Below are 26,479 nucleotides of genomic sequence, written 5' to 3' on the forward strand. Positions count from 1 at the left end.
ACCTCCTCCCTCTCGCTCCTCTCCCACACTCTTGGCTTTCCATCCGGCCTGGTCCGGCTCTTGGTCTGGCTACTTCTTCCCATTCCTTTCTGCTGCTGTCCAACAATATGTTTGCTCCAGCCGCCCTCAGCTCATGCAGTGCTACACGGCCTTCCTCCACACTGGCTGCCAGGATAATCTTTCCAAACCAACCTGACCATGTCACTTCCCTACTTAAAATGGACTATTTTCAGGACTGAGTGTAAATTACTCAGCTTGTCATTGATCCAACAAGTATTGAGGTGGGGAGGGGGTACTTTATGCCTAAGCGTTTGTATAGGCACAAAGATGCAACAGTGAACCAAGCATAGCAAAAGCCCCGTCCACACGGGGTTTACAGTCTAGGAACCCTTCACGGTCTGGACCCCAGCATCTCTTTACAGCCTTATCGCCCCCAACTCCCTTCCACTCTGGTCTCTTCACGTTAGACTAGTCCCCTCCTGTCAGATCCCTCCATTCCCCCGCTGTGCAGCTGCAAGACCTAGGGCTCCCCTTGAAACTGAGTCCCCTCTTCCTGCCAGCTAAAGCCCCGTTGCCCCTCCCCTGCCTCTCGGGGATTGTGAGCTAAGAGCCAGGGCTGAGAGGCTTGGGACGGCGCGGCGCGGCTCAGCCTCGCCTGGGCTGGCTCCCCGCCCTCCGCACTGGAAGCGGGGAAGGAGTGCGGGCCCCCACCCCATCTAAGAATGTCTGGTCCCCAGGTGAGCAACCGCAGCATCGCACGCGCCTCCCCCAGGGTGCTGTCAGTGACCCGGCTCTGAGGGGAAGAAACCGTTCCGAAGTGCGGGCGCCCAGCCCCGGCTCCGGCTTTTGCATCTTTTCGCCTGGGCGTCGTCGCCGGCGAAGTCACCCCAGACCCGGCGCGGAAGAGCGGGCAGGGGCGGGGCGAAGAGGGGAGCGCTGGTATCTCCAGTTCGGACGCACGGGCGTCGGGAGGAGACCGGCTCTTTGATGGGCTGTTGGCTTCTAGCGTAGCGGGCGGAGTGGGGGCGGCCGGGGGGGAGGCAGGGAGTTTCTAACCAAGTGGCCGTGCCTGCGGCTCACCGCCCGCGGGGATGGGGCGGGGCTGGGCGCCACCTGCGGCCTTCTCGCTCCAAGGCTGCGCGGGTTTCCGGGCCAGGAACCAACACCGCCTTGCCTTGCCTTTCCTGAGAAATCTCGGAGCCACACGCAGCTCTCCCCTGTTCCGCTAGCGCCCCAGCACCTGCCATTTCTGCTCGATCACATCGTTCTCCTCACTCACCAGTCTTTCTTTTTCTTCAGCCTCTTCCCTCGAGACCACCCTCCACCCCCCAACCCACATCTGATCAAGACACCCCCTTACTAAATAAACATCACTGCCCATCCACAACTGCAATGCAAGGTCGCGCCAGCTATCACAACTGTGGCCTCCCTGACGGTTTTGCCTCCAGCAGCCTGCTATCCCTGGGACCAAGCCTCCTCATTGCGCTTGCGCCCTTGCAGTTTCCTTTGCCAAAAAGCACGCCGCCCCCCCCCCCACCCCCCGCCCCTTGTTTATGCTTAGGCAACCTCCGTACACAGCACACTGGCAAAGCCTTCCCCTGCCTTCACCCCAGAGGTAGTCTTCCCTGGACACGCTCAGCAACCCGAAACCCCTTGTCCAACAACACTTGGCACACTGCCTTCACTATCCATGTGCACATCTCCCTCCCCTACCAGACCTGCAGCCTCCTAAGGGTGCTCGCTGTGCCCAGAACACACGGGCCTGGCACAGAGCAGGCATCGGCCAATAAAGATCATAAGCATTGGGTAGATGCTGGGTGTGTTGAAGGGGCTGGATTGTTCATTTGAGAAGGCTTCTCATAGGACAAACTGGACAGGCTTTGATTCGGTGATTCGGTGCAGGGAGAGGATCTCGGGCAAGCACCAGAGTGCTCTATTAACTTAACAATCATTGAACAACTTCTACTGTCAGGCCTCATGCCTGGCACGGGGGACCTCGGTCGGCACTCAAGTTCCTTTCCCTGTAGTAGAGAAGGGAGACCCCATAGGCGGTGCCAATACAGAGTGCCAAGTGTCACACGGGGAGCACAAGAGTGGCAGTGTGGACGAGGAGCACCTCAAGACCTGGCGTGTCAGGCTTCCCAAAGAGGCCCGCCACCCACCCCAAGACCAGAAGGGGGCAGAGAAGGCTGAGAGTGCAGCAGGGCTTGGTCCCGGAGGATTCGCGTGCCAAATGAAGGAGTTAGACTCCATTCCATGGTCCTTGGGGAGTCACTGATGGCTTCCAAGGAGCCAGGGAATGACGAGCTCTTCCTGCAGACCACAGCTGGGCAAGGCCTGGGCTCTGACCTCCACCTCTGAGAAGCCTTCTCTGAGCCCTTTAACGGGCGGAGCCCCTCTTCTGTGTTCCCTTAGCAGTCTCGTCACCTCTTCTTTTCTGTGCAGGGTTGAATGCCTCTGCTAGACTGAGCTTTTTGAGAGACGAGACCCGGTCTTAATCTTCTCTGTCCCAAGACCCAATGTTTGCCGAATGAATGGATTGCTCCTTTTTTCTCTAAGTGTCACCAGCCCTTGCTCTCAGGTCCACATCCTCTCACACCTGGGGCCTGTGCATTATGCGGCAGATGGCTTTTATTTGGGAAAGAGGGGGCCCAAATCCTGGTGGCAGTACTTATGGGAAACGACCATGATTTGTCTTCGCTCTTGCCCAGACCAGAAAGGCCTGGGGCTGTACAGAGGGGCTGTGTGGAAGCAGAGTCTCAGTTTCCTCACTTCTAAAATGAGTGGGGATTAAATGAGAAAACAGACGTGAAAACCTTGGAACTTGTATATTTTACTCAAGTGCAGGATTGCTATTTGTGGGTCATGTGTTTATAACCAGTGGGGCCTCCCTGTTTCAGAGAGCACTGGGGCTCTTTCTCCAAAAGAAAGGTTCACACACAGTTTATGTGTAACAAGTGCACATATTTGGTCTCAGAGTGAAAACAGACGTACAGGGACTGTAAAGATGGCCAGGGCCAGTTGATTCCTCGCTGCTGAGGGAGGCTAGCAGGAGCAAGGCGGCCCAGGCATGGGGAGGTCGTAGATCCCTCATTGCCGCCTACCCCACAAACCTCCTCCTGCTGAGATTATACCCTTGCTAAGAAGCACCAGATTTCGAATCAGACGAGCGGGATTGATTCTACTCATCTACTGTGTGACTCTGAGCAGATAGCTCCATTTCTCAGGACCTCAGCTTCCTCATTCATGAAATGGGGAGAATTCTAGCACCATCTCGCAAGGTCGTCAGGATCAGAAGAGAGAACATGGTGAAGGTGCCACGTGAACTATTTAGTGCTGTCCGTATTCATTTCCTCTTTCTCATCTCCTCCCCTGTTGGTGCTGGGCCTGCTATGGGGGCCTGTCAGAACCAGGACCTGGGGCACCTCAGCCATAGCCCTGTCCTTCTGAGGGAGGGAGTGTGGCCTGCGGGACAAGGGAGCCTGAGTCTGCAGTGGGCCCTTTGTGCTTCCTTCCCATCAGGGAGCCTCTCTCTGCCTGGGCCACTCCTGGGGGTGAGGAGGTTACCCCTTTCCAGTGCTTTTATTCCTGTGGGGCTCACTCCAAAGTATTAAAAGTAGCTTTGTAACTTTCTTTTTTAAAAAAGGAGGGCTCATTTATGATAAAGGTCTCTATGAAAAAGGGCTCATCTCTCAGATGGGGGAAGTGCCCATACCCCTTGGACCCTGGGCCATGGGGATGCCAGGAGGCTCAGTGTATGGGCTGGAGGGAGGTCTGTGCTGTAGGGCAAGAGGTGTAGTCAGAGAAGGGTGGAAGCTATGGTTGTGCCGGTTCACTCACTTTGCTATTGAACTTTCCCAGGCACTCATCTTCAGTACCTTTGTCTTACCTCCTGGGTCTCCTCCATCTACCTTCAGTCTCCCTCATTCCAGCAGTGAAACTATGTTGGGAGGGTGCAGCTCTGGGATGAGGTCTAGGTGAACAAGGGCTATCTGGCCCCTGGGAACCTCTTTTGGGACTCTTTGACCTTGGCAACCCTTTGCCCCTCTCTCCTGGGCCCCAGGTCAGTGCACCAGTTTCTTCCTGACCAAAGAACAGATCCACCCCCAGATGAGTGAATTTTCCTGGAAGGATGTTGCCAATGCCTTGTCCCTGGCCAACATGATCCTGGGGCTCTTCTCCATCTTCTGCAGCTTCTGCAAGTAGGTCTGGGGCCCAGCAAGCTCTTAGCCAAGAGCTGGAGCCAGTGGCATAAGGGAGGCAAGAGGAGTCTAGAGAGCCAGGCTCTGAGGGTACAGATCAACTGCGGGCAGGAGAAAGTGCAGTGGGTTGGGAGTCAAGGGGCCAAGATCCTAGCCTCAGTTCTACCACCAGCCTGATATGTGACCTTGGCTAGGTCACATCCTGAGCCTGAGTTTCTCCTTCTTTATGACAAGGAGCTCACACTATGATCTATGTAGTTCCTTCCAGCTATGGCAAGCTAGAATGGTTTCTATGAGAAAATCAAGAGATTCTTATCTGGTAGGTTTTGCACAATCCTTGGGTAGGCAGGCTACAATTAAATTTTTTTGATTCTTAAATTAGAGCATATGATCTGGCAGAATATTTGAAATTAGCACTGTTCTGGAAATTCTGAGACATGTATATGGGCCCCCCAAAAACTGTAGGCAAATTATGTTTCTATAAATTGGATTATATTTCAATGCCTTTGGGAAATCAGCTCTTTAAAGATAAATCCTTTATAGTGCAAATAACATCCTCTTAATCTGATTCTTTGTAACCATTAGCAAGTGACTTCTCTGGATCTGTTTCTCAACCATAAAATAAGATGATTTTACCTGATGATGTTTAAGATCCCTACCACTTTGAAAATTATATGATTCTCTAAGTCTGGGTTTTGGGGGTTGCATAAAGTGGGGCATACCTGCAGCAGAAAAACTTTGTCTCCTTAGTTCAACCTAATCTTCTGGGAGTGTAGTTTTTATGCCATGATGGTGGGCCCAATTCCCTTTAGACACATAGGTATGGGTCTAAACAAAGGAAACACTAAGGTTGTTTGGGAACAGCTGAGGTCCGGGATCAGGCTGTCTGTTTGCTTCTGCTGGGCCACCCAAGCATTGCAATCAGGGTGTTGACTTGGGTATGGCCTCCTAGGGCAGTTTGGTCTGAGATTGTGCTAGCTGCTTTCAGAGGGGTCTGGGAGCATGTGCTGGAAAGAAACATAGAATCCTTGAATACAGGGTCTGAAGGACATCCTGAAAATCATTCCTAGGGCATCAAAATACATGAGACAAAAACTGATAAACCTGTAAGCAGAAATTGATGAATCTATTTTCATAGTTGGATATTTCTATACCCCTTTATCAGTAATTGACAGCTCCAGCAGGCAGAAAATCAGTAAGGATATAGTTGAACTGACAGCACCATCAATCCACTGGATCTAATTGATATAGCATACTTCATCCAACAATAGCAGAATACATGTTCTTCTCAAGCTCACCAAGGTGGACAAAATTCTGGTCTGTAAGACATACCTTAACAAATTTAAAAGAATAGAAATCATACAAAGTATGCTCTTAGGCCACATGGAATTAAACAAGAAATTAATAACAGAAAGATAACTGGAAAATTCCAAAATACATGGAGGTTAAACAACTTACTTCTAAATAATACACAGATGTAAAAAAAAGTCTCAAGAGAAATTAAAAAATATTTTGAACACAAAGAAAGTAAAAACACAACCTATCAAAATTTCTGAGATGCAGTGAATGTAGTACATAGAGGGAAACTTATAGCATTGAATGCATATATTAGAAAAGAAATCTGCTCTGCAAAAAACTACCTCAAGATAGCTAGAAGAGGGACTTCCCTGGTGGCACAGTGGTTGAGAATCGGCCTGCCAATGCAGCGGACATGGGTTCAATCCCTGCTCTGGGAAGATCCCACATGCCACGGAGCAACTAAGCCCGTAAGCCACAACTACTGAGCCCATGTGCCACAACTACTGAAGCCTGCACACCTACAGCCCATGCTCCACAACAAGAGAGGCCACCGCAATGAGAAGCCTGCTCACCACAGCAAAGAATAGTCCCCTCTTGCTGCAACTAGAGAGAGCCCGTGCACGGCAATGAAGACCTAACACAGCCAATAAAGAAATAAATGAATAAATAAATAAATTTATAAAAAAAAGATGAAATGGGATCATAGCAAATAATAATTATTTCCTTTAAAAAAAAAAGATAAATAGAAGACAAGCCACAGACTGGGAGAAAGTATTTGTAAAAGAGACATCTGATGAACTACAGTCCAAAATATACGAAGCTTAAAACACATCAATAAGAAAACATCCCAATTTTAAAAGGGCCAAAGATTTTAACAGACACCTCACCAAAGAAGATATATGGATGGCATTTAAGCATATGAAAAGATACTCAACATCATATGTCATCAGGGAAACGCAAATTAAATGACAATGAGATACCACTACACACCTATTAGAAGGACCAGAATCCAGAACACTGACAACAAATGCTGCTGAGGGTGTGGAGCAACAAGAACTCTCATTCATTGCTGGTGGGAATGCAAAATGGTACAGCCACTTTGGAAGACAAGTTTGGTGGTTTCTTACAAAACTAAACATACTCTTACCATGTACTCCAGCAATCACACTCCTTGGTATTTATCCAAATGAATTGAAAACTATGTTCAAAACCTGTACTTGGATGTTGATGATGTTTTATTCATAATAACCAAAACTTGGAAGCAACAAAGATGTCCTTCAGGAGATGAATGGATAAATAAATTGTGGTACATCCAGACAATGGAATATCATTCAGTGTTAAAAAGAAATGAGCTATCAAGCCCTAAGAAGACACGGAGGAACATTAAATTCATATTATCAAGTGAAAGAAGCCAATCTAAAAAGGCTACATATTATATGACTCCAACTATATGACATTCTGGGGAAAAAATATGGAGAAAATATGTCTCAAAAATATGGAGGGCTTCCTATGTGGCACAGTGGTTGAGAATCCGCCTACCAATGCAGGGGACGTGGGTTTGATCCCTGCTCCAGGAAGATCCCACATGCCGCGGAGCAGCTAAGCCCGTGCGCCACAACTGTTGAGCCCATGTGCTGCAACTACTGAAGCCCATGTGCCTAGAACCCATGCTCCGCAACGAGAAGCCATGGCAATGAGGAGCCTGCGCACCACAATGAAGAATAGCAATTGCCCCCACTCACTGCAACTAAAAAGAAGAAAGCCCTCACACAGCAAAAAAGACCCAACACAACCAATAAAATAAAATAAATAAATAAATTTATTTAAAAAAATGGAGACAATAAAAAGATGAGTAGTTTCCAGGGGGTGCGAGGAGAACAACTAGCTAGAGCACAGAAGATTTTTAGGACAGTGAAAATACTCTATATTATATTATAATCATGAATATATGTCTATACTTTTGTCCAAAACCGTAGAATGTATAACACCAAGAGTGACCCCTGAGATGAACTGACTTTTAAAAAAAATTAGTTAATTAATTAATTAATTAATTAATTAATTGGCTGCGTTGGGTCTTCGTTGCTGCACACAGGTTTCCTCTAGTTGCAGAGAGCAGGGCCTACTCTTCATTGTGGTGTGTGGGTTCCTCATTGCAGTGGCTTCTCTTGTTGCGAAGCCTGGGCTCCAAGCACATGGGCGACAGTAGTTGTGGCTTACGGACTCTAGAGCCCAGGCTCAGTAGTTGTGGCACACAGACTTAGTTGCTCTGCAACATGTGGGATCTTCCTGGACCAGGGATTGAACCCGTGTCCCCTGCATTGGCAGGCAGATTCTTAACCATTGCACCACCTGGGAAGTCCCTAAACTATGGACTTTGAGTGATTACAATGCGTGAGTATAGGTTCATTCTTTTTTTTTTTTTAAAAAAAAGCTTTTCTTTTTAACATTTATTTATTTATTTTTTAGCTGCATTGGGTCTTCGTTGCTGTGCATGGGCTTTCTCTAGTTGTGGAGAGCGGGGGCTACTCTTCATTGCAGTGTGCGGGTTTCCTCAGTGAAGTGGCTTCTCTTTTTGTGGAGCACAGGTTCTAGGCATGTGGGCTTCAGTATCTGCAGCATTCAGGCTCAGTAGTTGTGGCTCGTGGGCTCTACAGCTCAGGCTCAGTAGTTGTGGCACATGGGCTTAGTTGCTCCAAGGCATGTGGGATTTTCCCGGAGCAGGGATTGAACCCGAGTCCCCTGCACTGGCAGGCAGATTCTTAACCACTGCATCACCTAGGAAGTCCGTAGGTTCATTTTTGGTATGTACCAAGGCCAGAATGTACCATTCTGGCGAGTGATGTTGGTAACGGGAGAGGCTATGCATGTGTGGGAACAAGGGGTATATAAGAAACTCTGGGTTCCTCTCAATTTTCTTGTAAACATAAAACTTCCTTAAAAAAATAAAATCTTAGAAAAAATTTAAAAAAAGGAAGATCTAAAATCAATTATGTACGCTTCCACCTTAGGAAACTAGAAAAAGAAGAGCAAATTAAGTTCACAGTAAGCAGAAGGAAAGAAATAATAAAAATTAGAGCAGAAATCAATGAAATTGAAAATAAGAAATCAATAAAGAAAATCAATGAAACCAAAACCTGGTTCTCTGAAAAGATGAATAAAATTGATGAACCTCTAGCTAGTCAAACCAAGAAAAAGGGAAGACACAAGTTACCAACATCAGAAATGAAAGCAGAGGAATCATTACATGAACAATAAAAGTACAATAAAGGAATACTGTGAACAACTCTATGCCCACAAATTTTTTTTTCAGATCTTTATTGGAGTATAATTGCTTTACACTGTTGTGCCAGTTTCTGCTGCACAACAAAGCAAATTAGCTGCATTTATTACATATATCCCCATATCCCCTCCCTCTTGAGCCTCCCTCCCATGCTCCCTATCCCACCCCTCTAGGTCATCACCCGTCATCGAGTTGATCTCCCTGTGTTATGCAGCAGCTTCCCACTAGCCATCTACTTTGCATTTGATAGTGTATACATGTCAATGCTACTCTTTCACTTCGTCGCAGCTTCCCCTACCACCCCGACTCCCATGTCCGTGCTCTACATCTGCATCTTTATTCTTACCCTGCCACTGTATGCCCACAAATTTGATAGCCTAGATGAAACAGACCAACTCCTTAGAAGATACAAGCTACCAAAACTCACACTAGGAGAAATAGGTAATCTAAATAGGCCTATATCTATCAAAGAAATCATTTGGTACAAACACCTCGTTTTACAGATGGAGGAACAGCGGTCTCCAGAAAGGAGGAGTGATTTATCTGAGAATTCACAGTGGGATGGTTGCGGAGGCTGGGCTAGGACCTAGGATCCCCCTTGCCATAGAATATGCCTGGAATTCAGAATTGGAAGGGACCTTAGTGATTACCTAGGGGGTTGAGGGCACCCCTTTAAGACTGTGGGTTGAGAATGAGAGTATGGAAGGAATGTAGATATGTGTGAGGGGGTGTGTGTGTGTGTGTGTGTGTGTGTGTGTGTGTGTGTGGTATGTAAAGCAGCATATATTGGAAAGGATGTGAATGTGGGGAACATGTAGGGGTGTGTGTATGTGTGCTAGCATGGGAAGTATATTGGTATAGTGGGAGGGGTGTGGAATCCAATGGAGACTATGAAAGAGCTGCTCTGTTGGGCTTGCTGGCTTGCATTTTAGGAAATACCCCTGTGCCTCCTGGATGCTTTTGGTCAGCTTTCTATTAGACATGGCTATCGGGACAGTGACCAGACACCTCAACATCTGCTCCAAATCAGGTGAGTCCAGGCCTCAGACTCATAATCCCCGACCCCAGGAGCACCCATTCAGGTCAGCTCCTCCATCCTCTGGGGTCCAGCAGGTTTCCACCAGTCACCACTCCTGTTCAATCCCTCTGAGTGTAGCAGAAGCAGCCCTAGAACAGTTTGTGAGCTCCACAGTCTAGATCTAGCTCCTCTGCTGGTTCACTTATTGATCTCTGGTTGTCCTTGTCCTGGCCTTCAGTTGGCTTATCCGCCCTGTCTCCCTCTACAGGGCAGATCTGGGAGTGGTGGTTGTGGTAATGGGAGAGTGGAGAAATGAAAAATTACCCCCAAGCAGAGGAGCTGGTTTAAAATATGACAAGATATTACCGCGTGAGATTTTGCTTGAAAAAAAAGAGTTCCATAGCTTATCCATTTGTTTCCAATTGTGGTCCAACCCTTGCATGTTAAAGGATGGGAAAAGTAAGACCTAGACAGGGAAAGACTTGTCTAAGGCCACATGGTCAGTCTGAGGCAGAGCCAGAAGGAGACCCTAGTCTTTGGTCAACAGACCACCCCAGAGAGCAGCTGTTGCCCTCTGGCCCCTCGGGGACCTGACAAGCAGTGTTTGTCACCACTCCAGCTCCCCCACCAGAGGGGACTAAGACACAAGACACACAAGTGTGAGTTCTGCTAACCTTGGCCTTCTGGAGCAGGAGCCGAGCTGAATGACTTTGCTGTCTTCACCACCTTTGGCCTGGCCTCAGCCCTGCTTCTAGGCGTGGATGGGCCTCTGAGCAGGTTCCTGGCCATCATCTACGTGTTAGCTATTTCATTCCGCCTCTGTTTTTATTCAGCTGGTGAGTGAAAGCCAGCCTCCTGGCTGAGGGTAGGGAACCATGGCGGGGAGAAGCTGCTGGATGCCGGAAGCATGGGGTGCAGTAACTGACTCCTCTCCTTTCTTTTATGGAGACCCTCTTCCTTCCTCCTCCCCTGCTCCAGGCCCACTGGAGACTGCAGGCTGCATTGGCAGAGCCCTGGTCTAGAGGGTGGGAGCCCTTGGTTCTTGAACCAGCTGTGCCTTTTTCTTGTAGTGTGACCCTTGGATGGAGCACATGGACTCCCAGACTCTAGAACTAGAGGTGACACTCCAGTTTCCCAGGCTGGAGTAAACTGAGCTCTGGTGATGGTAACTGCCTTGCCAAGGCCACAACGCAAGGGATTGCAGATGCAGATAGAAAGCTCTCAAAGGACCCTTCCACAGAGGCTTCCTAGGGGCCAGGGCATAGGCCGGTCCTAGCTGTCTGCTTTACCTAGAGGACCCAGTGCAAAACCCACACAACATCTCTGAATAACTAAGTGCTTTACGGCTGGCCACTGCCCTGGGATTAGGGGATTTGGAATGTGGGGCAGGGAAGGCCCAAAGAGAGAAGGGCTTCCTCCTGTGGGTGCTTTAGAGCAATGGGAAGCAGTTAACTCCATCTTTTCTTTCCCCGCAGGTGTTCCCTTCACATACAAGGGTCTACCCTGCCCGTATGCTTCCTGTGTTTTGGCCTCCACCTCCCTCCTGACCAAAGGCAACACGTTCATTCTCTCTTGCACGGCCTCACTCATGATTCTATTCATGATGGACCAGAGCTACTACCCACACGATGAAATCCTGGAGTCAGAGAACTGGAAAAAGATGGTCTATCTGGGAGGTGAGTGAAAATACTGCTCTCAGATGTCACTGGTGACTGTTTATTCACTGCTGCTCATTGCCACCCTGTACCTCGCCCTCACGTTCCCTTTCTCTCTCCCTGCTTTACTTTTCTCCACAGAATTTATCATCACCTGATGTGTACTTATTTGTTTGTTGTCTATGCACACTAAACCTGCCCCCCAATAGAGGACTCTTTTTCTTTTTTTATTTGCGCTATAATCCTTAGTACCTAGGATTGTGCCAATCACATAGTAGATACTCAATAAATATTTGTTGGATGTTACTAAGTTCAACAGAAATTTACGGAACACCTACCATATGCCAGGTACTAGGAAGCAAATCGGTAAACTAGACAAATATTTCCTGCCTCAGGATTTACAGTCTCATAGGGGAGACAAACACCGAACAAATCATGGCACAAATAACTAAAAGTATATAGTTTTGATGTGTCGTGAAACTACAGTGTGCTCTCACAGGGCATCAGAGGGTGACCTAATTTAGACTGGAATGCCTAAAGGGTGGGAAAGGATCCTTAAGGAGGTGACATTTAAACAAAACCCTGGGTGAAAGTGGTCAAAAAGTAAAAACTCCAGTTACAAGATAAGTAAGTTCTGGGCATGTAACGTACAGCACGCTGGCTACAGTTAACAATAATGTATTGTCTATTTGAAAGTTGCTAAAAGAGTACATCTTAAAAGTTCTCATCACAAGAAAAAAAAATTGTCACTATGTTAGGTGATGGCTATTAACTAAATTTATTATGGTTATCATGTTGCAATATACAGAAATATCAAACCATTGTTGATACACCTTGTATTACAATGTTATATGTTGATGATATCTCAATAAAACTGGAAAAAAATTAAAAATACATGAAAACTGCAAGATGATTGGCCAAGTGGTGGGAGGGATGGTTCAGAAAAGCAAACAGAATTTTGTGAGTGCTCTGAGGCGAGAAGCAGCTGGATGCATTAGTACAGCAGTGTGGCTGGGCTTGCTGAGAGAGCGCTTGTGACAGACTGAGGTCAGTGAAGTGAACAGACTGGGCAGGACTGGGGATTGGATCCTGTAGGCAATGAAATGAGAAGCCTCTGAAGGGATTTCTGAGCGAGTTTTAAATGATCACTTTGACTATCAAGTAAAGAATAGATTGTAGGAGGCTGAGAGTGGAAGTAGGAAAACCAGCTTTCTGTCAGACGAGAGGTGATGGTGGCAGTGGAGATGAAGAGGTTTCACATAAATGTTGGAAGTAGAATCGATATTGAGGAAGCAGGCTCTGGGCTATAGCTACTGAGTGAAGGGTTCCAGGCCTGAGGTCCTGGTCACCCTGGGGCCCTGGCAGATGTCTCCCTAGAGTTTTCCCTGACTTAGGGTCTTCTTCAAGGAACATCAATTTTTCTTCTTTTGAAATGTGCTCATGTAAATAAGACAACATCTATGGTCAGTTTCTTCCTTTACTCCCTCGTGGGTCCACCTGGCTTGCAGGGTCCTGGGTTCCATCCTGACCCTTCCCTTTAGGGTCACACCCTTTCTTCTGTAGCATTGGCACCCACAGCCCCATCCAAGTTCTAGGCGCTGGTTCCTCCTGTGTCCCAGATGACAGAGACACAATGGGGGTGAGGAGAATCTGGGTTTGGAGCTAAAGAGACCTGAGTTCAAGTTCTAACTCCAGCACATATTAGTTGTATGAATTTGAGCTAATTACCTTGCTGCAGTTTTCTTCATCTATAAAATGAAGCCAATAATCCCTACCTTGCAGGATTGTTGAAGTTAAATGAGATAATGTGTATAAAACCTCTGGCACAGATGTGCCATGTCAATGGAAATTTCTAGCCCCCTTCTTCCCACCACCTGTCCTTCTCTTATCTAATTGCAGCAGTGCTCCCCACCATGTTCTCTGCCCCTGTAGACACCACCGATCCCCTCTTCTCAAAATAAACCGCACACTTGACCATAGCCTTCCTTGTATTGTCTGTGCTGTGAGAGTAAAGGGGGAAACTGTACCTCACAAACCTGACGCCAGCTGATACTGGAGCCCTACTGGATAGATTTCAAAATGCATGCGACAGCTATTCCTTTTACCTGGAGTGCAGGTGGTCACCCTTTTAAACGGAGGTCCCTTCTCCCCAGCAGAGCTCTGTACACCTGAGAAGCTGGCCTATGGTTACTGAGACCTTTTTCCAGGATAACTCTAGTTTAAAATATTGTCTCATTGACTCAACAGGGCAATGACTGTTTTTGAGATGCAGTATTCCAAAGTTCTAATACCTTTCTGTAACTGCTTCTTACTCCTGGAATTGGTCTTCTGTCAGATCACATGTACTGATTTCTCTTGAGAAATACACAGTGGCTATTCCCATGGAAATGCCACGGACCATACTCGCCCTCCCTCCTTTTGAGCTTTCTGAGGCAGTGTAGGTCTCTAGTTTTTAAGAGTCAGGCAGACATAGGATTGAATCAGGACCTTGTCCAGGTTGTATCCCCTCTGTTTCCTTATCTGAAAAATGGACTTAATTCTCAGTCACAGGATAATTGTGAAACGTACATAATTTTTGTAACATACCTAGCAGAATGTCTAGTGCAAAGTAGATCTTCCACAAATGTTGGTGCCCTTTTGCCTTTCAGTGGTGAATCTGAGATTCAAATTGTTGGGGGTGGGGGGTTCCTCAAGACCACCCCTAGGATCAACGCTTCTCTAGGAGGACTCACAGGACTCTGCAGAGAGTCACACCTATAGCTAAGACGTGTTATCACAAAAGGATACAAAGCAAAATCAGCCAAGAGAAGGCTGAAAGGGGTGAAGCCTGGAGGGAACCAGGTGCAAGCTTCCAAGAGTCCTCTCCTAGTGGAGTCATGCAGGACACACAATTCTCCAGCACTGAATTGTGACACCACTTATGAAGGTCTGTCTACTGGGAAGCTCTTTAGAGACTCAGTGCTGAAGGTGTTTACAGGGGCTGGACCTGTTTACACAGGCCCCCTCTGCCTAGCATGTACCAAAATTCCATACTTCCACAGAAGGAAACCACTGTTCCGCATTAACTACCTTGCTTGTATAAACAGTCATTCTCATCAGTTTTTATCAGTGTAGGGAACTGTTTACTATTCAAGTTTCCAGGCTCCAGGCCCAGCTTGCAAGCAGGCCTTTCTAAGGATAGCAGTCTTAGGCCTCCTATGTTAACTCTTTTCTGTATGCCTATAATATTGTATTGACCCCTGTCACATGTTAAACTTGAAACAATTATGAATATATATTTTTTCTTTCCTTTTCTTTCTTTTTTTTTTTTTTTCCTAACAAGATATCTGGGCAACTCAAATTTATTCTTGGCTAAGACTGCTTTCTGATCTGAATTTGACAAAATGGAACCTGAGATTGCATTAGATTGTAATTGTCTAGTTACACAGAGACAAATTTTATAAAGTTTGTCCATTGGTTTTAGTGTCTTAGTCTCTGTGAGTAAAAACTGAAGGCTAGAAGGATGGGGAAGGGAAGTAGAGGGTGGAAAATACATATAAGACAGCTTCATAAAAATTGAGTGTTTGCCTTTTTTCTTCTTTCAGGTGTCATCATGCTGTTTTTGTCTCCATTCTCGCTAACTGCTTTTTACTGCCTGATGTGGTCACTCTCCTACATCTTCTTTCCAGATGCTCTGTGGGGCAAGGCAGCATGTTTTAAGTTACAGCACCGAAGAAACTAAGCAGCCTTACCCACTCCCACTGGCCTCTATGGGGTTTCTGCCAGCATGTTGGGCCAAGCCTCCCCTTACCCTTACTAAATCTTTCCTTGTCCCTATGTTGTGCATGTGCTAGATACATGTTGCCTTGAACCACAGCAACCCTCAGTAGGGCCAGTGGCCTATACTTCTTCCTCTTTATTCAGGGTTCTGAATCCCTTGGGGACAATAGTTGTTTATGTCATACAGAACAGAATTTTTTCCAAGCTAAATTTGGGCTGGGTTTGAGTTCCAGCCCTGTTACCAGCTGGGTGACTTTGTGCACTAAGGTTAGCCCCTTGGAAATGATGAAACCCTTCAGAATTGGTCCTGCCTGAATGTAATTACTCCAGTGGTGAGGTGGGGCTTACTAAACATGTTAAATTCACAGACTCTGGTTCTGCAGAGCAGAGCTGATAGCAGGACAATCACATTGCTAAATGTGTGTGTAGGATTCTGTAACTTAAAATTCTGTATTTCCACAGTCAAAGCTTCTGCCTTTTGCTTTGTTTAGAGATTAGATACATTGGCATCTTGAGGGCATCATCTGGTCTCTAGATCTCATTATGTGTTTTTTTCCTAAGCTCTAAAATACTAAACTCTAGATATTCAAAGGGCATTTCATATTCTAAAATCCAAACTGAATAGAAATAAAATTGTTTGGAGCCCTAGAGAACCAAAGCCCTCTGAAAGCCATACCCCCAGCACGGCCTCTGGACTTCCACCTCCAGGTGGTGTACCAGAGGATTATTGGCAGTTCTGCCCCTTCCTCAAGTAGGGTACCAGAGCACCTTTACCTCAGGTCTAACTTCTTGAAGTTTGCAGAACAGTGTATGTGACAAATATGCATTAACTGTAAAATTAAATGAAAAATAAAAGTCCAGCGAAGTCCACACTGCTGTGATTCGTCTCTAAAGGAACAAACAGGGCCCTCCTCCATGGCTTTCTGTTTTTATCTCTTGTTATATCATTTATATTTTTTCATGGATGGATGAATATGTCTGTTTCTTAGATTTTATGTCTTGGATTTTTAAGCTCCTTCAGTTTACATTTTCATATTTCTGCTGACTGCCACAGTGTCCCACACTCAGAAACGTTTACTTTGTAGATGAATTGATTTGGTTGTACATTCTGGTGAATTACATACAAGGTTACAATAGTGTGGTAAGAATCTCACAAATATACCTGGGCTCAGACATTTCAGTGTGATGTCCTTCAATGCTGAACCCTTGTTTCACTGATGCTATCCTTCATCAAAGTATTTTAGGAGCTCCAGGCTGAGAACTATCTTCACATAAGCTCTTAGAGGCCAGCACCTAGCACAGTGCATAGACATAGTAGGTGCTCAAAACATACTTATTTTACTCTGAACCAACCAAATTTAGTCCAAAAACCTAATATTTAATATTAGCCAATGACATCCTCTTGTTTAACCAAAACCACATTAGCTATCAGATATGGCCTCAAATGACTTATGGCTATTTCTAAAACTTGAACTACATTCAAAGGAAGAAGACACAATTCTGAAAGAGGATTTCCATGTCCATTTTGAGCCATAGCAGCAGGGCTAAAATAAATATGTAGACTCCCAAGAGGACTGCTTTGAAAGGGAAAATACACATTGATTGTGTAAATCATACTTTGTTTATAACAATAATAATCATACTACATTGCCTCAAACAAAGGTTTAGTTTAGGTTTGCAATATGAGGATAGTTACTGGTCAGCTGAGAGGCTCTTGACTTAGAGGGATATGTGCTTCCTTCCACCTGTATGAAAGTAAGGCTATATATTTCTACACTGGCTTTGGAGTCTCAGGATGCTAATGCTAACCATTCGATGTCTTTACTTAGTCAGGAATAAAAATAAAAATAGAACTAAAACATATTCTAAAATAACATAAACAAATAAATAAAATAAAATATTCTAACATACAAGAGCTCAGGAATAAGTGGGAAGGCCAAGATTGAAATCATATCAAGCATCTTTTCTGCTAACTATGGTATGAAACTAGGAATCAACTACAAGAAGAAAGTTGGAAAAAAAATCACAAACATGCTACCACTGAACAACTATTAGGTCAACAAAGAAATCAAAGGAGAAATAAAAAATTACCTGAAGAAAAAAAAATTACCTGACAACAAATGAAAGTGAAATTTTCACATACCAAAATCTATGAGATGCACCAAAAGTGGTGCTAAGAGGGAAGTTTATAATAATACAGGCCTAGGGCTTCCTAGGTGGCGCAGTGGTTAAGAATCTGCCTGCCAACGCAGGGGACACAGGTTCGATCCCTGCTCCAGGAAGATCCCACATGCCGCAGAGCAACTAAGCCCCTGTGCCACAACTATTGAGCCTGCGCTTTAGAGCCCATGAGCCACAACTATTGAGCCCATGTGCTGCAACTACTGAAGCCCACGCGCCTAGAGCCCGTGCTCCACAACAGGAGAAGCCACAGCAATGAGGTGCCTGTGCACCACAATGAAGAGTAGCCCCCACTCACCGCAACTAAAGAAAGCCCGCGGACAGCAAAAAAAGACCCAACACAGCCAATAAAATAAATACATAAATTTATCTATATATAAAAAATAATAATACAGGCCTACCTCAAGAAACAAGAAAAACTCTCAAACAATCTAAACTTACGCCTGAAGGAGCTAGAAAAAGAAGAACAAATGAAGCCCAAAGTCAGCTGAAGGAAGGAAATATTAAAGATCAGAGCAGAAATAAATGAAATAGAGATTAAAAAGACATCAGAAAAGATCAATGAAACTAAGAGCTGATTCTTTGAAAGATAAACAAAATTGACAAACTGTTAGCTAGACTCACTAAGAAAAAAAAAGGTTTTGATAAACTCAGAAATGAAAGAGGGGAAATAACAACGGATACCACAGAAATACAAAGGATTAGAAGAGAATATCATGATCAGCTATACATCAACAAATTGGACAACTTAGAATGAATGGATAGATTCTTAGAATTATACAGTCTTCCAAGAGTGAATCATGTAGAAATAGAAAATCTGAATAGACTGATCACTAGTACAGAGATTGAAACAGTAATCAAAAACCTTCCCCCAAACAAAAGTCCAGGACTAGATGGCTTCACAGGTGAATTCTACCAAACATTCAAAGAATTAATACCTATCCTCTCAAACTATTCCAAAAATTGAAGAGGAGGGAATGCTTCCTAACTATTTTACAAGGCCCACATCACCCTAATACCAAAAGCAGACAAAGAAAACACAAAAAGGAAAATTATAGACCAGTATCACTGTTGAACACAGATGCCAAAATCCTCAAAAAATATTGGCAAACCAAATACATTAAAAGGCTTATATATCATGAGCAAGTGGGATTCATCCCAGGGATGCAAGGATGGTTCAATGCCCACAAGCCAATCAATGTGCTACATATACCACATTAACAAAATGAAGGATAAAAACCCTATGATCATCTCAATGGGTGCAGAAAAAGCATTTGACAAGATTCAACACCCATTTATGATAAAAACTCTCAATAAAGTGGGTATAGAAGGAATGTACCTCAACATATTAAAGTCCATATATGACAAACCCACAGTTAACATTATACTAAATGGTGAAAAACTGAAAACTGAAACAAAAGCTTCTTGAAACAATATCCTTACCACATGTGATACTTTAAAATCTGTTCTATTCTTTCATTAAAAAGAAAAGCTGGTCATAATTTATTAAATTGATATTACAACCACCTTCAGTTTATAATACTAGAACACTTTCTTAGGATGAACTATATCCAGGGCTGCGATATGATAATACAAGCAGTCCCCAACTAAGGATCAGAATCTTTCCAACCAATGCTCATATGTTAATTATTTGAAATTTGAAACATATCTTGTGAAGTAAGGTAGTTGGGAAGGGAAGTAATATTTACTGAGTAGTTGTTACATACATTATCTTATTTCTTGATGAATGATCTCACAAGGAAGACATATTATTCCATTACACAGATGGGAAAAGAATGAGGCTTGGAGAGGTTAATAGCTTATCTAATGTAATAAAAATGGTACTTGACCCCAAGTCATTTGACTCCAAAAACTGTGCTCTTTCTAGCATACTACAACATTTCCTTAGGCTTATGATGACAGCTCACTCTAAATGCCCATTCCTCCAATACACAAAGCTGAAAAATACCCATTCAACTCAAATTCAGTAGGACACTATAGAACCTAATTACCACTTACGGGGATAATCTATGTAGAGATTCTCCTTAACTTAGGCTCTCAAAACACATTCTCCACAGGGATAGCAAGTTTCTTAACACCACAGTTTATTCCTAAGACAAACACAGCAATGGGAACAGAATTCAGTGACTTCAGAGCTACAGGGAGACAAAGAGGAGATGGAAATTGCTGGAGATATTCCCAGCACCACTAGGGAAAATACAGGTATTTCCAGTGTGGAGAGTAATGCAGGTGGCAATGTTGGCTCTTGTGCCCTCAGCAAGTGATCTGCCTCATTTCCATGTATATTCTGCTTCTAGGCCTGATAAAGTGAAAAATGAAAATGAAAAACCACAAACCAAAATGAAAAACCAAAAGCACCTCACTCTCCTCCCCTTGTTGGTGCAAGCCTGCTGCTAGCTGTCCACATTCACAGGGTGAAAGAACTCTTAGCTTCGAGCCTCTAAGCCTAAGTAATGGCTCATCTGGGAGTAGAGGTCACATATTTATAACTGTGTGGCTAAAAACTTAGGATCTGTAGGGTCTGCAGAGTCTTAGTCCCAGGAAGAATGAAATCTGGAAGCAGTCATGTTCTTTCTTTCCTCTCCTCTCTGCTCCCCACTGAAGGAGAAAGGGTCCCCTCTGCTCACCTCAACTTTTCCTATTACATTCTTTTTGACTCCACTTTCTATGGCTAGGTACCCTCAAACTAAAGTATGAGCAAACAAACATTTTATTACTATTTTATTTGTATTTTTGGAGAAGATTTACAGTTTCACAAGAAACACTGATTTTTTTCAAACAATAGAAAAGGTTAAAAAAAAAGAATATTGTCTTGGAAGAATAGAACAAGTCTCTTCAGCAAGCAACAGGCCAATTCAGACTGGAGGAACTAGTGAAGCAAGTTACATACAGGAAGTTCCGATTTATCCAGTTTTAGGAATAACACAAATGTCTTCTTGTCTGGTTGTGTAAGGCTCCAAATGGGCCATCTCAGCTTAAAACTGGAAACATGCTCACAAACAAAGCCTCCAGGGTCCCCTCTAGTGTGAACGCAGGGGTGGCTCACTCTCCAGGAGGCTGCATCTGTTTACAGAACTCATCAAACTGCTGCTGCTCCAGTTCTGTCATGACTCTGTTGAGGGCATAGATCTGAACGGGAGAAAAAGATATGTTAGCAATGGAGGCAGCTGCTCAATGTATCTTCAGACACAAAAGGCTGTGTCATTTGAAAATGCCAGAACTGCATCAGTAATGCAGGGGCAGTGATAAAGCAACTAGAGAGGTAGACATTAACTCCACTGGGGAATCAGGAAAGAAGCAGTGATGCAGGTGGCTTGATCTGGCCTCTAAAGGACCGGTAGGATTTGAACAGGTAGAGATTGGGGAAAGGACATAGGTGATGGGGGAATGGATAATAATATCCATTAAAGAAATATAATGGAAAAGTACAGCATTAGTTCTGGAAACTTCAAGTATGCTAATATGAAAGATATCAAAGAGTGGGATTTGGGGAGCTGAAGAAAGCAAGAAAAGTATGTTAGGGCCTTAAATGCCATGCCAAGGAATCTGGGCTTTATCTGGCCTACTCTTAAGAGATAAGTGTGCAGGGAAGTAACCTGATTATATCTGTGCTTTGAGAAAGAAGACTGAAGACCAAATGAGGGACGGAGTCAGGAGGAGAGATTATAGGAACTTAGGAGACACCTATTACAATAGTTCAGGGAGGAGGTAGTAGGAACATGACCCAGGGCAGGCAGTGGGGGTGGAAAGAAAGCTACAAGAGACATTCTAAAGGCGGGGTGTCTACCTTATTGCTCACCTTGCAGTAATCAATCTATCAAAGGACCAGCAACAACATAAAGCTTCCAAATTTGTATAGAAGTAAAAAAAGAAGGGCCATGTTTGTGTGTAGGGGATAAAACTTGAGTATTTAAAAAGAAGGTGAAAAAACCTGAAAAGTGAGACAAATAGAAAATACAAAATAAGAGCATAAATTAATGAAAAGGCAACCAAATGTACAACAGAGAGGATCACCAAAATTGCAAGACGGTTCTTTGAGAATCCTAAGGAAAACCCTGCAAACCTCTGACAAGACTGGCTGAGATAAGAAGGCAGGAGGCACAAACAAAACATCAGAATTAAAAAGAAGATTTAATTACTGATATAATGGAGATTAAAACAAAACCTATGAACTGTGTGTCAAGTTTGAAAACTTAAATGATATAAATTCGGAGAGAAAGTAAAATGATCAAAACTGACTAAATAGAAAGCTTGAATAATCCTACAATTTTTTCCCCCAATTTTTAAAATTTTTGATAAGATTCTATAATCTTTAACGAAAATGGAATTTCACACAGTGATGAAAATAGTTTCAAACAACAACACAAATGATTCTCAAAAAGCATAATACTGATGGTTAAAATGGTCATTTTATGTTTTACCGTAATAAAAACAAATAAACAAATAAATTTGAATGGTTAAAAAAAAAAAAAAGATGCTGAGTGAAGAGAGCCAGTCACAGAATATGGTAACATATATAAAGTTCAGAAACATGCAAAACTAGATAATATATTGTTATGCTATAAAATATTACTTAAGGGTACACACAGAAACAGTAAATTAATACAGAACAAGGGAGTGATTAGAATAAAATTAAGGACTGAGGGTACTGCTAGTGGGAAGGCTGGGGACACGACCAGAGGCCCGAAGAGCTTCTAAGTTACTGGTCATGTTCTATTTCTGTAGTTGGGTGTTTGTTTTATTTACCTTCTTTAAGTGTGTGAACACATTCTATACATTTTATCTATATGTATTATGTGTATTATTAAGTATATATATATTAAGTGGAGAAAGAAGAGACTCAAAACAGGTCAGGGGTTCAAGCCAAGGAATGAAAGCCTTTCAAGAAGGAAAGGGTCACCAACAGTGCCAAATGCTGCTTCGACAGCCAAATGGGCCTCTGTACCCTTTCACCCCTCTCATCTCTCCTCATCTCACTTTCTGGAATGTGGCATCTAGGCAGAACTGAAAGGAAACTGTGTCTCTGCCTCCCTACGAGGGCTCCTGTCACATTCCTAGCTTAGAAGACTGCATTCCAAGCGACACACATAAAACTGCAAGGCAGCTGTGGGGCAAAGCAGGAAGCAGAGGAGAAAGTCAAGAGACCTGTTTAGATGGCAGTCCTGCCCCTCAATCCCTCACTCACTACCTAGGGATTCTGGTCACAACACTTCACTTTATATGAGGATAATACCTTCTACCTCACAAGGTCACCCTTCCTTATTCCAGGAAGGATTTACAAAGGTCAAAGTGGGAGCAACGATAACACACCCTGGTGTGAGGATTACATGTGGTCATGCGTGTGCCTGGCACATGTGAGAAGCTCAACAAGTGCCAGCTGCTGCGACAGTGCAAGTCCAATATGACATCTCAGCAAGTCAGAACAGTTCAGCTTAGAGTTCGCACAAGAAAAGCACAGTGACTCCTGATAACGGTCAGTCGCTGCCATTTCTGAGTGCTTCCTCTGCACCAGGCACTGTGTTATACGCTTTACATACAACATTTCTGTTCTTTACAACAATCTTGTGTGACTGATGTTATCATCTTCATTTTACCAAGAAGGAACTGAAGAACCGAGGTTCAGAGAGGTTCAATATCTTGTCTAAGGTGACGTGGGAAGAACTGGAATTTATGGAGGAGCTGGGATTTGAAGTCAGACAAGTTAAGTATAACCTGCGGAACCTCACTGGCAGGGTGTCAATCGGCACATGCACAACATCCTCAACAATATCTATCGCTGCAGTATGCACAAAGGACAGTTTCCTAGGGCTGTTTCTTACAGCAGCCCTCCGACTTTCACCAAAGCACAATGCAGTAAAACCACCTGGGGACCTGAGTCCAGGTACGGATGCAGAGGTGGAAGAAGCGGCGGAACAATCTGCTAGAACCCAGGTCCACAGCTCTCAGACGGTCTGCCTTAATCCAAGGGCAGATTTCACGGATCAACTTCAAACACACTAAATCTACTTATTATGTTTATGTCGGCCTTCCCCACTGAATGCACGCTCCACAAAGGCAGGGACTCCTCTGTTCCTACAACAGTGCCTGGTATGTAGTAGCAGTTCAATACTGTGGGTACAAACTTGTACAACGTCTTTGAAAACAATTTGGCAATGTGTAGTAAATTTGAAAAGGTACCCAATAATTCTACTTGTAGTTATATATGCCCTACAGGAATTCTAGCACAGGTGCCAAAGGAGACATCTAAAAGTTTTTCACTACAGCATTGTTTGTAACAGCAAAAAAAACCCTATAAAGTATTTAAACATCTGTTTCTGGAGGACAGGGTAAATGTACTAACAGCCACTCATAAACTAGGTCACTATACGCCGGGATGCGGAACAGACTAAACTCCGACATTAACATGAACAGCTCTAAAAACAGAAGCAAAATACAAAATAAAACATGGAATTAGTTTAATGTAAGATTTCAAAACACAAAAGAACCTTTTACATTGTTTAAGAATATCTAGTACTATATTTGAGTGTAAAAGTATAAAAAAGAATAGCGGTTGCCCACAGGGAGGGGAAAAGAATATAAGACAGGAAATGGAGAAAGGGGACTCCAAATTCATATGTAATTTTCCTTAATCTTATTTTAAAAAGACTCCAGGCAAATATGACAAAGGGTTAAACACTACCAATCTGGGGCGCTAAGGACCCAGGTGTTTGTTATCATATTCTGTTTTTCTGTATTTTTAAGTTTCTAAAAAAACCCAAAAAACAAGAAAATGAAAAGAAACAAACAAAAGAAACAGAAAGAGGGAAAAGACTGCAGATAAGCTTTTTCCTGATACTAAATACTAACATAGGGGCTTCCCTGGTGGCACAGTGGTTAAGAATCCACCTGCCAACGCAGAAGACACGAGTTCGAGCCCTGCTTCGGGAAGATCCCACACGCCTCGGAGCAACCAAGCGCGTGCACCACAGCTACTGAGCCTACGCTCTAGAGCCCACGAGCCACAACTTTTGAGCCCACACGCCTAGAGCCTGTGCTCCGCAACAAGAGAAGCCACTGCAATAAGAAGCCAACAGACTGCAATGAAGAGTAGCCCCAGCTCTCTGCAACTATAGAAAGTCCGCACGCAGCAACAAAGACCCAATGCAGCCAATAAATAAAAAACAAAATTAATAAGTAAATAAAATACTAAAATAAAATATTCATGTAAACAGTCAAGTTGATTTTTAAGTGCAGACTGAACAAAGGAAGACAGCGGTAGGAGGAGAGCTTGGGCCTCTACTTCCTAATTAGGAGGAGCTACTCACCAGGCCAAATCCAGGACATCTGTGCTAGGGTGTATGACACTTGCTCTCTCTCACTCCCTTACAGGACCCCTCCCTTACAGGTCCCTTCTGTTTCTCCTTTCTTCCTTTCCTCAGGTCCCTACCACAAAAGCTCTGAGCCAGGAGTCATCTGGAGTCTACCTGGTCTGGGTTCTGACACTTGGCATGTGACTCTGGGCTGACACCTCACCACCTGGTCCTCAGTTATCTCTGGAAACCCGAGAGAACACCTGTTTTGGATGAAAGCAGGTAGGGCTCCCCGTCACAGCTCTCCTCTCTCTATACAGGCATCATCTCCCGCGGACGACAGGAATACAGGCCCTCCTTACTCTCACCTCTGCTCTCTGTCTTTGCTTCAGCTCCTGCTGGGCTGATTTCTGCTTGGCCTTCTCAACTCTGCTGACAGGCTCTTTAACTTTGGATTTTTCCTTTCGTGCAGGTGGATCCATTACTTGGCTTCTGTATACTTCTTAGTCAGCTCTGACCTGGATGGTACAGAAGAAGGCTGATCTAAAAACAAAAAAGAAAGAACGAATGAACAAACTTCCATTCATGAATGCCCTACCTCAGCCCCTTCCTTTGGCAGGTGCGGCAGAGCTGCCCGGGGGAAAGGGCGCTGCCTTGGAGGAGTGAGACCCGAATCCCACTGCCACCACCCCGCCGGGTGCCTCTGGGCAAACCTCCGCGCTCTGAGCCTTAGTTTGCCCCGTCTACACAAGGGAACCACAGGCCATGCCCTGGCCCCCTCCCACGAGCTGCCGCGTGAACCCCACATGCGAGGAGCCCTGGGAACGGTTTCCTACACTGCAGCGCGGCGTGGGGCTGCCAGAACCACCAGGTCACCGCGGCCCACCGGGACCGGCCCGCCGAAGCGTCGAAGCGGGGCGGCGGGGAGCCCGAGCCTCGCGCGGCCCAGCCTGCGGACCACGGCTCTCCCCTCTGCCCTCCCAGACGGTTACGGTCCGCTCGGCCCGCGGGGCCCGCCCCGCCTGGGCCCAAGCCCGGCCCCAGGAGAGCTCCCCTCCCGCCGCCGCCGCCGCCCTATCCTGGTGCAAAATGGCGGCAGGAGGCAGGCGGCGCGCGGGAGTCGGCGCCTTCCCACCCGGGCCTCGGGCCTCGGACTAGGCGCCACGCAGGTACCCTCGCCTTCCCCTACCTCCTGGCCTAGAGGGTGAGCCGGCCGCGCCTCGGCTTGGGCGGGGCCGGGGGTGGGGCCGGGAGGCGGAGGGCGGGCCGGCGAGCCGAGGCCCTGCCCACAGGAAGAACTGCGCGTGCGCCGAGAGTGTGTCTGGACGCCCTGCGTGGCCGCTGGGGCTGGGGGCGGGGGCTGGGAGCTGGGGCTCGGGGCTGGGGCTGGGGCTGGGGCTGGGGCTGGGGGGTACCAGTAACAAAAGCTCTTCCGGGGAATAGTTCCTAGGACAGCCGCTAGGCTTAGAAGGGTGAGATCTGAAATCTGAGACTAGTTTACATTTCTAAACCTCAGTTTTCAGTTCGGAAAGTAAGGATGGTGATTGCCGCCTTTTCCTTTCTTTCCTTTTTTTTTTAAAGATCTTTTATTGAGATACAGTTAGACAATAAACTGCATATATTTAGAGTGTACAATTTGGCATCCCAATCTCCCAATTCATTGCTGCCTTCTTGATTCAGAAGCTTGTTAGGAAGATCAAGTGAGGTGCTGTTTGCCACAGTGCTTTGAAAAGGGAAATCGTGATGGAAGTATAAAGAGCCAATATAAACAAAGA

The 26,479-nt window shown here is 45.0% G+C and overlaps 2 protein-coding genes across 3 annotated transcripts; one reads left to right on the top strand and one right to left on the bottom strand.

Annotated features, from left to right (window-relative positions):
• The first annotated feature begins 673 nt into the window (after positions 1-673).
• On the top strand, positions 674-15,230 carry TMEM269 (transmembrane protein 269). The gene is made up of 6 exons (XM_057701583.1): positions 674-737; positions 4,064-4,202; positions 9,714-9,811; positions 10,492-10,635; positions 11,275-11,475; positions 15,039-15,230. Exons 2-6 carry the CDS (start codon positions 4,111-4,113, stop codon positions 15,173-15,175), a joined length of 672 nt encoding a protein of 223 aa, XP_057557566.1. The 5' UTR covers positions 674-737; positions 4,064-4,110; the 3' UTR covers positions 15,176-15,230.
• Positions 15,231-20,122: 4,892 nt separating this feature from the next.
• Positions 20,123-25,999, bottom strand: SVBP (small vasohibin binding protein). Of its 2 annotated transcripts, none has more exons than XM_057714607.1 (3): positions 25,894-25,999; positions 25,073-25,247; positions 20,123-20,544 (listed from the first exon to the last, which is right to left on the bottom strand). In XM_057714607.1, exons 2-3 carry the CDS (start codon positions 25,184-25,186, stop codon positions 20,458-20,460), a joined length of 201 nt encoding a protein of 66 aa, XP_057570590.1. In that variant the 5' UTR covers positions 25,187-25,247; positions 25,894-25,999; the 3' UTR covers positions 20,123-20,457. The 2 variants fall into 2 exon arrangements, with proteins under 2 accessions (XP_057570590.1, XP_057570580.1); XM_057714597.1 differs by lacking the exon at positions 25,894-25,999 and adding an exon at positions 25,541-25,680.
• Between the last annotated feature and the right edge of the window lie 480 nt (positions 26,000-26,479).

Source organism: Hippopotamus amphibius, chromosome 1, assembly GCF_030028045.1.
Source record: "Hippopotamus amphibius kiboko isolate mHipAmp2 chromosome 1, mHipAmp2.hap2, whole genome shotgun sequence".
NCBI lineage: Eukaryota > Metazoa > Chordata > Mammalia > Artiodactyla > Hippopotamidae > Hippopotamus > Hippopotamus amphibius.